The 12,414-nt window shown below is 40.6% G+C and overlaps 1 protein-coding gene across 2 annotated transcripts in view; it reads left to right on the top strand.

Moving 5' to 3' along the window:
- The window catches only part of LOC142576157 (ribosomal protein S6 kinase-related protein-like), a 28,665-nt gene extending 17,544 nt beyond the window's left edge, over positions 1-11,121 (top strand). For both annotated transcript variants that reach the window (XM_075686125.1, XM_075686127.1), the window contains exons 11-15: positions 2,253-2,363; positions 3,517-3,618; positions 3,924-3,979; positions 4,719-4,764; positions 4,854-11,121. In XM_075686125.1, coding sequence (XP_075542240.1) covers positions 2,253-2,363; positions 3,517-3,618; positions 3,924-3,979; positions 4,719-4,764; positions 4,854-4,886 — 348 coding nt within the window. In that variant the 3' untranslated portion in view covers positions 4,887-11,121. The remainder of the gene's footprint in view (positions 1-2,252; positions 2,364-3,516; positions 3,619-3,923; positions 3,980-4,718; positions 4,765-4,853) is intronic.
- Positions 11,122-12,414: the final 1,293 nt, after the last annotated feature.

The raw sequence follows: 12,414 nt of genomic DNA, 5'->3' as shown, positions 1-12,414 counted from the left end.
GTGAAGTCGCAAGAGATGGGTAACTGGAAATCACTGGGAGAGGCCCTCTAGTGGCCCTAAGTAAGCTATTGTTAAAAGCACAATATATTACAGCCAGCAGTGATGGAAGTGCTGTGCCAGTTGCGCCAAACTTCACATGAAGGAAATCCTGCTACATGCTGCGCCAAATTGTCCTTTATCCCGGGTATTGCAGCAGGCCTGTGCTGACACGCACCTGCTATGAATAGGGAATACATATTCTGCTTGAGCCATGAGGTGATACGCATCAAGCAACCCTTCTTCGTGACTTACCGTCGCATGCTTTCCATCACAGCTACAGCATATATGGTGCGCAGCCGCTATCTTATCACACTTGGACATTATATGGAACCTCACTGACGCCGCCAACTGCGAAAATTTGCCCGCAGTGTCCATATAGTTGCTATCGCAATAATAATTATGTAATTGCGGTGACACACGACTGTGAGGGTGCAGCTGCTCTACATACCTTTCTTGCGTTTGCTTAGTGGTATATTGACAAGTGTGTAAGGCACATTTTATTGCAATTAGGCAGTCCCAACATGGAAAAAAATTTTGAAAATGGGACAAGGAAGTTGTCACAAACGTGCAAGTCATGCAACACAGACACTATTTAGTCTATACCTACGAGGACATTTAAAATAGTATAATTGTTTCTGTTCCCTCTGGATTTTAGTCGTGCTTCTGATCAACTACCAACTTGCTCAGCTGGCAATTTCAGTTGTAGGGATATATAATGGCGATATAGTACAGCCACCCAATTCTTTATTAACATCGCGTGAGCACTGAATATATAGCGCACCAGTGTCTTGTTTGGAATAGCCTAGAAGACTAGCATGAGCTTATCCTTATACATCATTATTGATATGCGAGGATACAGCACTCATTTCATATTAATATAAAGAATCGGGAAGCTGTGCGTATTCAACTTTTTTAGCGGATGAAACACTATAACAGATAACACACTTAGCAGAGGAAATGAATAACAAAGCCAAGGGCAGCTTGGGGGAAGGGAGGTGTTAACTCTTTATTGAAATGCAGAACTAACTGTGAATTATGATTAAGTTTGCACTTATCATCAGCTTACATCAATAAAATGGAATAGCAGGTTGAAGAAAATATAATTGCATCTTAGTATAACAGATATTGAATACAATGTTTCAGGAAGTACTAACTTATGCAGAGCTTTCTCTTCGCACCAGCGCAGTAAGCCACTGCTCCAAAGCATTGTTTCCTTGCTTCAAACAGCATATATTACTGCTCCGTACTGTTTTTTTCCTGCTCTAAAAGCTGTGCCAAGAGACCAAAAGCCACTTCCACCACTGATTCAGTATATAAGGAGCGGCTTACGTGATACAGCTAGTGAACATTGTGATCTTGTCTACAATGCTGCAGCACTGGAGTGACTGGTGTGATCCGTGTGCTACAAGCTGCTTTGCCAATGTGCCATCGTGGTGTCTCGTGGCATTGTACATAATCTGCAAATTATTGTTTGTCATGGAAATCTCATTTGATTTTGGCTAACTGTGCATGTATGCGATTAATGTGAAATAAAAGCTGGCAAATTGTTAGTATGTGTTGATTCCATTGCACGGGAACTTACATAGCGACAAATTCAACAGGTTTCAGATGGATAGCCGGCAAGGCATCACAGATGAAAGATAAATCTTATGTCAGTAACTGTTAAATAGCTTTTGCTCCCTGTGAAATAAGTTTCTAGACAGTGCAGTAAATAGTTGGGCAAATTGACAACTTTTCTTACTAGCAGAAAGAGCACCAAAAATAGAAATGTGAGGAAAAGGTGGGTCATGTATGGTGTCCGAACTTTTAACGTTCAGTCTCTGATACATTTTTTCATTCCAAACAGCATGTTGATATATCCGAATGTTCAGATTTTTTATAATACTTGGGATTATCACTCACATGCAATACGATTTTCTTTTTCTGACAAGCATAAACCACCAAATGTGCAAGATTGGACAAGCTCATCTTTGTTCAAATGAACAGGATACATTGCAGGCGCGTTCAGAGGTGGAACACAGTGTGAACAATATAGTATGTGGGGGCATTCTTCATATTTGGTACAAAGCTAACGTGTTGTGATTGTAATTTAATAAGGCATGAAAACCTTAAAGGAAAGTATTACTTTCTTTAACATCAAAAGAATGCATACCAGTTGTTGACTGTGTTTCTTTTTCCCTTTCCTTTTTTTTTCTTCCCCCCCCCCTCTATAGTATCCAGTTGAAGGCACAGGTGACCATGTACAGATGAGGCATTTGGTGGCCAACACCAACTATGACCTCCCCGAAGGCTTCTCTGACCCAGCCCGCAAACTCGTGAGAAAGGTTGGTTCTATCTTTTCTCCACTTGCTCTCTACAAACTGTACTTGTCTGTTGTTAAGGCACGTTGTGTAATGAAATTCTCACTTCATTGTAGCGCTAGCTTGAGCTTCATGCCACCTAGTGTTTGTGTCACTAATATGCATTATTCTCATAGCTTCTGTATCACCAAAAAAGGTTATGTTCAGGCCCACTGCTCAAACCACTTTAAGTTTTCTATACTTAAAAGCATTGTTTTCTGTGCTTTATGATGGGGTGTGTACACCAAAAGTGGATTTTTTCATAATTATTTTGCCAGTGTGTGGTATGTGGCTTGCCCCTGTATTGCCAATGTGGGCTCGCTGCCCATTAAGTTACCTGTCTTAGTAGCTCGAAGACTTTCTGCTGCTGTGCACGAGGTTGAGAGTATGATACCCATTCACTGTGGATGTGTTCTAATATAACCAGAGTGCAAAACGCTCATGTACCATGCTTTGAGTGCATGTTAAAGAAATCCCAGGTGCTAAAAATTTATTTCGGTTCGCTTCAATGTGTTATCTCGCACTGCCACTGTGCTGCTTTTGGAAACTGAACACCTTCAGTCAATCAATCACTGTATGGAGTTAAATAAAAGAGCATGGCGCAGGTCGTACGTGCTTCTCTGTCACATTGTGGACAAATGTTGTTGACTGTGAACTAGTGCAGAAAATGCAGCCAGATCGAAGAGAGCTTGAGTTAACACACATAACAGCTGCTAAGATTGCTGGTACTATTATGTCTGCAACAGGGTTGCAGCCAGGGGGGCACGCCGGGCACTTGCCCCCCCCCCCCCCTCCAAAATATTCTGCGTACCAAGATTCAATATAAATGAGCGAAACGCCATATCAACTTTAGTAAGCGCAAACAACAATCCCTAGTTACACACTAAAAAATGCATAGTTCGCAGCATGTTCTACAGTGCAGTCAGTGGATTCACTAGCAAAGGAAGCAGTGTTTCTATGTTTGGTTATGCATTTACACACTTGCAGACTGCATGTCATAGCATGCTCGGGAATTCTGTAAGAGAAAGAGTGAGAAAATCGAAATACTAGCAGCAGTCTTCAGATGTCAGGATGCCATGCAGTGTTCGTTTCTTTGAACATGAAGCCTCGAATTTTTGTATGTATTCACTTCCTGCAGCTTTTGTGCAAGATCCCTCACAAACGCCTCCAGTCACTTCACCAGCTCAAGTGGGAGCCATTCTTCCGGGAGCTCAACTTTGACGACATCCTCCACAAAAAAGTAAGCAACTAGCCGTTTTGTATTTTAATGGCGGTTCTAACTCGTGCATAACAATTCCTTGCAACTGCAGGTTGGTAATATGTGGACCTGCGCATGCTTTTGAAATTTTGTTTTTGCTGAGGGTGCTGGAATTTCGTGCTTCTGTACACTTCACTGATTAGTACTTGTAAAAATTTCCATGAATTGACTTTTTTCGAACACCAATAATTTTGTCTGAACTATGAAATAAATAGTTTGATGAGACACATGTTTGTTTGTGTTTGCATGCATGCATTTCACTAATTATTCTTTCACTTGTGTTGCAGATCTCTCCTAAAATGTTGCTACAACAGCAGCTTGAAAACTCAGGCAAAGTCACATCGTAAGTAGTATTCTGCATTAGTCCTCTCTCTCCCTCCCTCCCTCCTTCTCTCTCTCTCTGTGCATGTATGTGCATATATGGTTTGGGGGGAGGCAGGAGTTAAAAGGGTGTGTATATATATATGGGTGAGTGGAAAGACAAGTTACGGTGTTTGTGCTTTCATAGGCTGAGAAATCGTATGCAGCATGTCAAAAGGTACAACAAAGCGTGATGGAAAATGACACCCTTTGGAAGTTATCGCTTTGAGATTCTAAAGCATTTAAATCTTTATGATGCACTACTACACTAATCCTTAAGGGATCTTGACGACCCCAGTTCTTCGTGAGCGATTGTAATTTTTTCTGGCTTGTGAGGAGCCGGCCTTGTCGTATTTTGCCACATTTCGAATGGTTTCTTGCATGCAGGAAATGTCAGACGGCGTTTTCTTTTTCTTTCACAACAAAGTTGGTGGTAGGCATTCTATCATCCTCTCTTTCTTTATGGAATTAGATTTTACACGCTATTTCCAGTGACATTTCTGTGTTTTAAAGAAGTGGGTAAAGCATATCAAGTGAAAAAAAATGACTTTGTGGTATAGTTCCCTTGAAAAAAATCAGTTTGAGGGATGGACAGAATTGTTTACTCATCCAGCATTGTTTATTAGCATGCTTGGAAGCTATGCAATAATTATGTCTATAGTCTCTCTACCTGTGGTGTAGTTCCTTTTTGTGTTAAATTTTTTTTAAAATTCTTTTTACAGAGAAAATGGTGTGCAGGCAGAATCTCAGGACAGCGCCAAAGTTTCTGTGAGTCCTAAGCACCTGTCTTTATTTAGTATATTTTTATTGTATGGAATGACTAAAAAAAATATAGTTTGGTCTGGTTTTGCTTTTAGTTTGCAGGCTTTTCATGCCTTATCAAGTCGTGATGGTCGCCACAGTAACAGCGCAAGTGGCATTGCATTCTACCGAGTCATCAAAAGCCTGAGCGAATCACTGCAAGCTCAAGTGAGTCACCAGAAGTTCTATGGTGGTGCCTTCATTGCCTTCGCCGAATGGCGTGTCAAGCAAGATGGAAAGGGGGCCAGTAGACCGTGAGCTTGGCTCTTTGTATACTGGTTTGTCTTGCAATCACTCTGCCTGGTGAAAGGAAAACGTTTTTTGACACCTCTGTTCACACTGCCACATCTTTTGCAAAGCAAGAAGCTCTTGGCAAATAGTATATCTGATTGCTGGAGTGCAAGCGACATACTGGTAGCGCATTCAGACACTTTGAAAATATTAAGCTCAGTGAGCTGGCTATAGCTGCATGAACGAGCTGGCTATAGCGGCATGAATTCAACTCTTCACAATTATTGCTGCTTGGTAAAACCCCTGTTGATCTGCCAAGAACTTTCTAACATTGTTGAGCTTTTGCTAATTGGAAGCACCTTGTTCGTTTACTGAACCTTATTTTTTGCAGCTGCCAGCTTTCAGGGAATGCATATCGCAGATGGAGAGAGTGTGCAGTTAGTTGCTGAAAAAAGTGGCTACCATTTTCTCTGCTGTGCTTCTCGTCCATATAGCCTGCACCAAATAAAAACAAGTACAAGTACAAAAGGGGGGGAGATGGGGTGAGGGGGTTGTACACAAATTTTGCCTTCGTGCGTGGTTCGTGGCGACGCACAATACAGTGTCGTGAAGCCGTGCTTAAAAGACAAAATAGTAATTGCGGTGAAGTTGCACTGCACCTCAGCAGGGAGTAGTAATGAAAGGAAATGACGACTGAATAAGTGAATATGCAAGACGGGATCAGTCCTGGAACTTTTCTTTGTGTCAGCAGTTTACTGCTTTTATTTCATAAATAGTTTAACATTGTGCATGAGATTGTTTACACGGATTACACACACTATATTTTGTTTTCCCCTTTTTTTGAAGGTTGTTGATTAGAAGCGGGTGTATATGGCAGCAGCAGTTCACTTGCATAAAGATTTTCTATGTGGCATGAGAAGGGGCTACACTTTCTGTCTACTAAGCCTCGAGCCTGGTCAGTTCACCTGTAAAGCAGTAGACGATGTGAACTCGAACAGGATTTGTTGGCATCTGCGTTGTAGGTTTTCTGATGCCCAGTTGTATGGAAATGGTCTTTGTTGGGCTATCGCAGGAACCTGCATTAGCAGCATTAGCGCCTTGTGAAATAACAGAAGCTAGCAGCAGTGGTGCAAGCATGTCTCTAGATGCCCCTCTTTCTCTTTAGATAACATTTCTGTGGCATGTTAACAAGCATGACTTTGTGTTGCCAACCACCTGCTGTCTTCAACATTATTTTGTAACGAGAGATAATGTTGCCCGTTCATGCATACATAGCCTGTGTGGGGTGACCCGCTAACTGCTGACATGTCAAAGTCATTGTTTTCGGCTAACCTGTGGCGTGTGACAGCTGTGGTTTTGTTTATTATTGACATGATCAACATGTCAAACTGCCTGTCATGGCCTTATAACATGATCCTTTCCGTGATGGCTTTTTTTTTTGTAACTGTAATTGATTTTTACGTGTGAATACTCCCAAGTTGCAGCTAAGTTAAGACACCATTTCACACATAACGCAGCATTGTTGCATAATTTGGAAAGTATAGTAGCATAGCTCATTGCCATGGCTTCTGAGACTCTAAGATCAAATGTACATTTATTATTCATAGAAAGGCACCACAGCAAATGTGGCCATGTTGCACAAAATTACATACATATTCATTTATAATAGCCTTTACATATAGCCCTTTACATATATGTTTAATGCAGTCTTAGCTTTCTTTTTCAACCAAAGATTAGTGAGCCATCGAAGCTACTTTATTATCTCTTAGCACTGAACTTCACTAACATAACATTTGTTCAGTATAGCGTAACATAGGCGAAGCAAGTTTTGTAGTTTTATGAATCTCGATCACACTTGAAGTACTGTTTTAGTCTTAGGGGCAGCCCCTTACGTGTTTGGGCTTGAATGGTCTGAAAAGGAAGTGCTACTTTAAAAGTTGTGTTTATAAAGTAAGGCGCTTGATGAAAGCAGGTAGAGGCTGCACTCTCTAAATTGCTGTACACTCGTGAACATTAACTTGTCATCAACATGAATCTCGTATGGCTTCTTATGCATTCTCCACCAAGATGGCAGAAAAAGCATGGTGGTTGAATGGCTGTGGTCTGTATTGCTGCTAAGCATGTGGTCATGGGTTCGATTTCGACTTGTCATAGCCTTTTCTTCAATGGGGGGCAATAAGCAAGAAAGTCTAATTACTCTGATTTTGGCTCATGTTAACCCCTCCTGTGCCATGAATTAGCTAAGCTTGTCAGTGTGTTTCTGGTAAAAAATGGCAAACGACGAGCTCAGCTTATCAACAGTACTTTTCATTTTCTTGCAGTTTCTATTTACTTATCAACAATTTTTTGTTTTCTTGCATAGTGCTATTACACTTCACTTTTGCAGTAATTGAGATTTAAGCTCTTAAAATATTGTCTGCAGTGTCTTTGTAAAGGAAACAGAGTTCCCATTTTTGTCAGAATTTAAAAGAATAGCATGGCACGGAAGAGGTTAATAATAAAGCCAGGGTGGCCAGAATTCAGGGCCCTCCACTATGACGTCCTTCATAGCCAAACTGACCATTTGAGATGTAAGACTCGCTATTATTATGAATAGTGTTGACAAGAAGCATCTTTGTAAGCTAGTATATTAGTTACGTCTTCTGTGAGAGGAGAACAGCTATGTATTTTGATACTGCAGCACAGCAGTTACATGTCACGTTAGGCAGCACTTGCGTCACAAAATGCAATAATCGCTCACCTGCATCATGCTCATTTTGTGTGTTTTGCACATCCGGTTTACGAACTGACTTGTGAGTTGTGTATTGTCAGTTGCACCTACTGACGTCAGATGTTGGTGCTAATTGTTACAGGGTCCTTTAACTCATTGTAGAGCTTTGTGGTGTTGGCGCACTGACTCCTGCAAATAACCTGCTTGTGCAGATTAAATAAGTACACTATTTTATTACGAAGTACAACATACCATGCAATAGTGTTAAATTTATACTACCCTCCCTCCCCCCTCTTCTTTTTTTTCCAAATAGATTTTATAGGTGCCCAATTAATTTGGTATAGCCAGGCATTCCAAATGACCTATACGTCATGGGGGATCAATTGATCCCAACACTCTGCTGTGGCATTGTGCTTTGTTATAAATTGATACCTTATCAAAGATGTTGTGGGGCTTGTTGACCTTTTGTAGCAATTGAAACATTTGAATTTGGCAGCCTGTAAGGGTCACAGTATCCTTGTTCTTAGGGACCATGAAAATCTTGTGTGGGATTTGTAAACACTGTTCCATTTGATTTTAAAAAAAAAGCGCATTGGACCATTATGAATTTCTGGGATGCAAGCTCGCTGGCAATTTGCTTGTTGGTGTTCTAAGCCCTAGTTGCTAGTTGTGGTTAACATCTAGACTCGTTTCAATAAAAAAAAAAAGTGAGCACTGACCACAAAAATTCCATAGTCATCATCATCCTTATCAGCCTAATTAAGTCCATTGCAGAATAAAGGCCTCTCCCTCTGCAGTATCCACTTACCTTTATCCTGCATTGGAAGATTGCTGTGCTTTACATTTTTATCTTGTCACTCTTTAGTTGTCTCCCATGCTCATCAGCATTCCTGTTAACCTGACACTCATTCGCTTGTTCTAATGGACCTCCAGCTATCTGCTTCATGTTTAAACTCCAATGCGGGGACTTCAAAGCTAATCGTCTGCCGTGGTAAACCAGTGGCTATGGAGTTGTGCTGCTCAAGTCTAGGTTGCGATTTCAATGATGGTCTGCATTTGATGGCGGCGAAATGCAAAAGCGCTTGTGTGCTTAGATTTAGGTGCGCAACGAAAAGCCCCAAGGGGTCAAAGTTAATCTAGAGTTCCCCACTACAGCATGCCTCATAATCAAATCCTTGTTTTGGCACATAAAACTCAATTAATTATTGTTTTTTTGAAGGTGGCTCCTGGTAACCTTTGTAATCAGTGTTTGCCCCTTTTTTTTTTTTTGTCATTAAGCATCCCAGCCCAACTCAAAACATGTAATGCACTGGATTTCTTGTGTAGCAGTTCAGTGTGAAAATACTTGCCAGTCTTGTGCAGCAAGGCTCTTAATGCCACCATTGCTTCATCTGTGAAATAGCCTTGAAAGCATTTTTGGATTTCATTTCTGCACCTTATGTCAGAGGGTAGCTAAGGAATCCTTAGCACTTCAGCAGGCAGCGTCAGCAGATCAACTGAAATGCAGGCTATAATGACGACAATGAAGCAATTATTTTATTACTCAAAGTTCTATTATGCGCTGGACTTGCACAGCCTAGCTTTTGGTAGCAGTCAGTATTGACAATGATAGTAATGCCGTTCTACCAGTCCTAGTGGCTCCAGTGGTGTCTATCGCAGTTGGCTGCAGGGTGCGAGGTCACTGGACCAATTCCTGGGTATGACAACTGGAGTATTTTAAGTGGGGGTGGATAGCAAAAAAATACTTGTGTGTTCAGCTTTTGGTGCACACCAAAGACGCCTCAGCTGCTCAATGTTAGTCTGGAGGCCTCCATTATAGCCCCTGTGTGTTTTTTAGATGTTGAACCCCACCAATCAACCAGTCAGCAATGCTGTTCTCTTCACACTCTGCTATAGGAAAGTACAGCAACAGGTACCGTGCAGTGTATGGCACTGTATAAGCAAGTTCAACAGATGCATCTTGCCTAGGTACAGAATAGCCATTATGTCATAATTTATTTACAGGTCTTGCAACTGTTGACAACAATGCTGAAGCATGTAATTCATGTGCTAATGTTTAGTAAAGGTACGTAGCAGTGTGTTAATTTAAATTGTACGGTGCAAGTGACCTGACGGACGCAGCTCTCTCGGTTCGTGCACGTCAATTTGCTTTCAACCCCAGCGGTCATTGGTAGACTGCAATGTAGGTATCAGATATCAAATTAAAAGAGCTTACTAACTTGTGAAGTCTGTATAATGTTCTGTTTGAAGTCGCACATTGTATGGGGTAACATAACAGTTCTTTTGCCCGATCCCTTTCCACTTCTATCTACCGCTGCTCGAATGGCGGCTAGTTTTTTAATGATGACTTAGGCTGTGTAGTACTTGAGGCAGTGATGCCATGTGGGAAGAAATGGAATTGGAATAGAATCATTTTGTTGATCTGTCTTTTGAGTTGTTGATAAATGTTTAGTGCTTAGTTGGTCCAATTAAATTTTCAAGCAACGTGATGAGTGTGCGCAGCAGCATGTATCTTTTGCTTAAAACCTAGCTTGTTTTTTTTTTTTTAATGGACCTTGTATGCTATCCTAGTGCCGACTGTTATCCAAGATAAGCTGCACATTTATTGCAGTCTGTGTGGAGCACAGGATCTAGCGAGGCCAGAGTATCTCATCAGCATACACAGCTTATTTATTGTTTACCTGCACTATCTGTGCACTGAGTCAGATGTGCAGCTGCATTTGTTTGATACAACTACATGTCATTGAACAGGCTTTGACATGGATAATCTTGCAATGGAATCTCAGTATTTCTTCATAATTGTCTTCATTGCTCAGGTGTTTCTGGTCTATGCAAACATTTTAAGCAGCATACTCAAAGTATGCCCCCCCTTTTTTTTTTCTTGTGATAAGCAGTTATGACATGTAAAGATGTATTTCTGTTTTTGACAAAGATGCCTTATAGAATTCTCATGGCTTGCTCAATGTCCTACCCTCCAATGCCATTTGAGTTGATGTACAACCATTGCCCATTTAAACACAGTTGAGATTTAGTTTCAAAACTTTCAATAATGCAGAATGTAGCAGTGAAAATGGCTTAAATAGTGTGTGTTGTGAACTTTTGGATGATGTTATTCAGCAGATTTATGTTTTAACACGTGCTCCTATAGCAGATGAACAATATCTATGTATACACGTGTATTGTTTGTTATTTTTTGCGTGTGCCTTGAAACCTAATGCTGTTATTTTGTTCGTTTGTGTGTGCCTGTCACAATAAGGCATTGCACGTGGGCTACCCTTGCGCTCATGTCCACATACCGAGTGATTTCTCTTTATACATTGTTGCCTATACCTGTGTTCACGGTGCTATTTTTGCAGTGTTGAATAAAAGTCACTTCAAAGTGAGCTCATTGTCTGCCTATTCATTGGGATGTTGTGTACATGGCAATTGTCTATGATATCTTGGACCTGGAGATTGCAGCTGAAAAACAGCTGTAGTCAGCTGCCAATGGTGTTCAGAGAAATTTGGAAACCTGAAGTCTGTAGCGTGCTAGCAGTTCGGTAGAGGTCTAAACGTTTAAATTGTTGAATGCTGTAAATGCGTGGTGTTATTAGCTGCACAGCTACTTGATTCATGTGAAGATATACTGCTACTTAGAGTGGATTAATGCAAGATTTATGGGCACATTGATGGGAATGCCCAGAGTTGTGTATCTGCCAAAATAATTGTTGCATCACGTGGCAAGACTCGAACTGCGGATGAATTGTACATAGCAGCTTTGCCAGCTTTTGAGCAGAGCGCATGAAACTGTTCCCAGCTACATTTAAAATTTGCTTTTTCTTTGAGAAGGACTAAATCAAAATTTCGAGGGATGCATTTAGAAATTTTAGGTTTAATAGTTCCAAAACAAGCGACTTCAGCAGCATTGAGCTGGAAAGATTTAATGCCCAATATACAATGGTGGAAGAAGGCTTATATGTTGTATGCCAACGTCTGTAGCTGGCAAGCACGTCTTTTGTGTAGCAGGATGTCCAAAGCTGTTTCCAGTCAAGTTGAACGAAGGGAAGCAACTTGCTGTGTGAGCAGTCGTGAGAACAAAAATAGCTAGTGAGATTAATTTTTTTTTTATGTGTGTGATTTTGACGGTGTGGATATCGAAAGCTTGAGTGCACAGTTGATGGTGTAGGCATAATTCTTGGTTTCCAAGTACATGTCAAAATTCTCCGGTTCCTGTACATGTGTCTGACGTCGGAACACATCTAGTTAAGAGGAAGCTTTAGCTCGGGTGCTCCTATATAGATACACGTAAAAGGAGAATTAGTTTTTCTCGACAACCGCTGCACCAAATTTGACAAGGTTTGTTGCATTTAAAAGAAAAACTAAAAATATAGTGACTTGGTTTCGAATGTTTTATTTAAATTGTCACTTCTTTTATTAAAAATTGGGAAAACTCGAACGTTTTCAGAAAACTATATTATCAAGTTTAAAACTCTGGTAACTCAGCAAGGAAGAATGATATCACAATTCCGTGAATTGCATCTAGCAGTACATCTGAAGTGGACAAAATTTATATGCTATACATGAGTCCGAAAACAATTGGTAATATGGAAATACAGCTTTTTCAGAACACTTGTACACAACGTAAAAAATTCACGTAAGATATAAATTGGCATATCGAATTTGTCCGATTTGAATGA

The sequence above is a fragment of the Dermacentor variabilis genome, chromosome 3 (assembly GCF_050947875.1).
Source record: "Dermacentor variabilis isolate Ectoservices chromosome 3, ASM5094787v1, whole genome shotgun sequence".
Taxonomy (NCBI): domain Eukaryota; kingdom Metazoa; phylum Arthropoda; class Arachnida; order Ixodida; family Ixodidae; genus Dermacentor; species Dermacentor variabilis.
The sequence above is the reverse complement of the archived record's forward strand: the minus strand, read 5'-3'. Positions and strand labels throughout refer to the sequence as shown.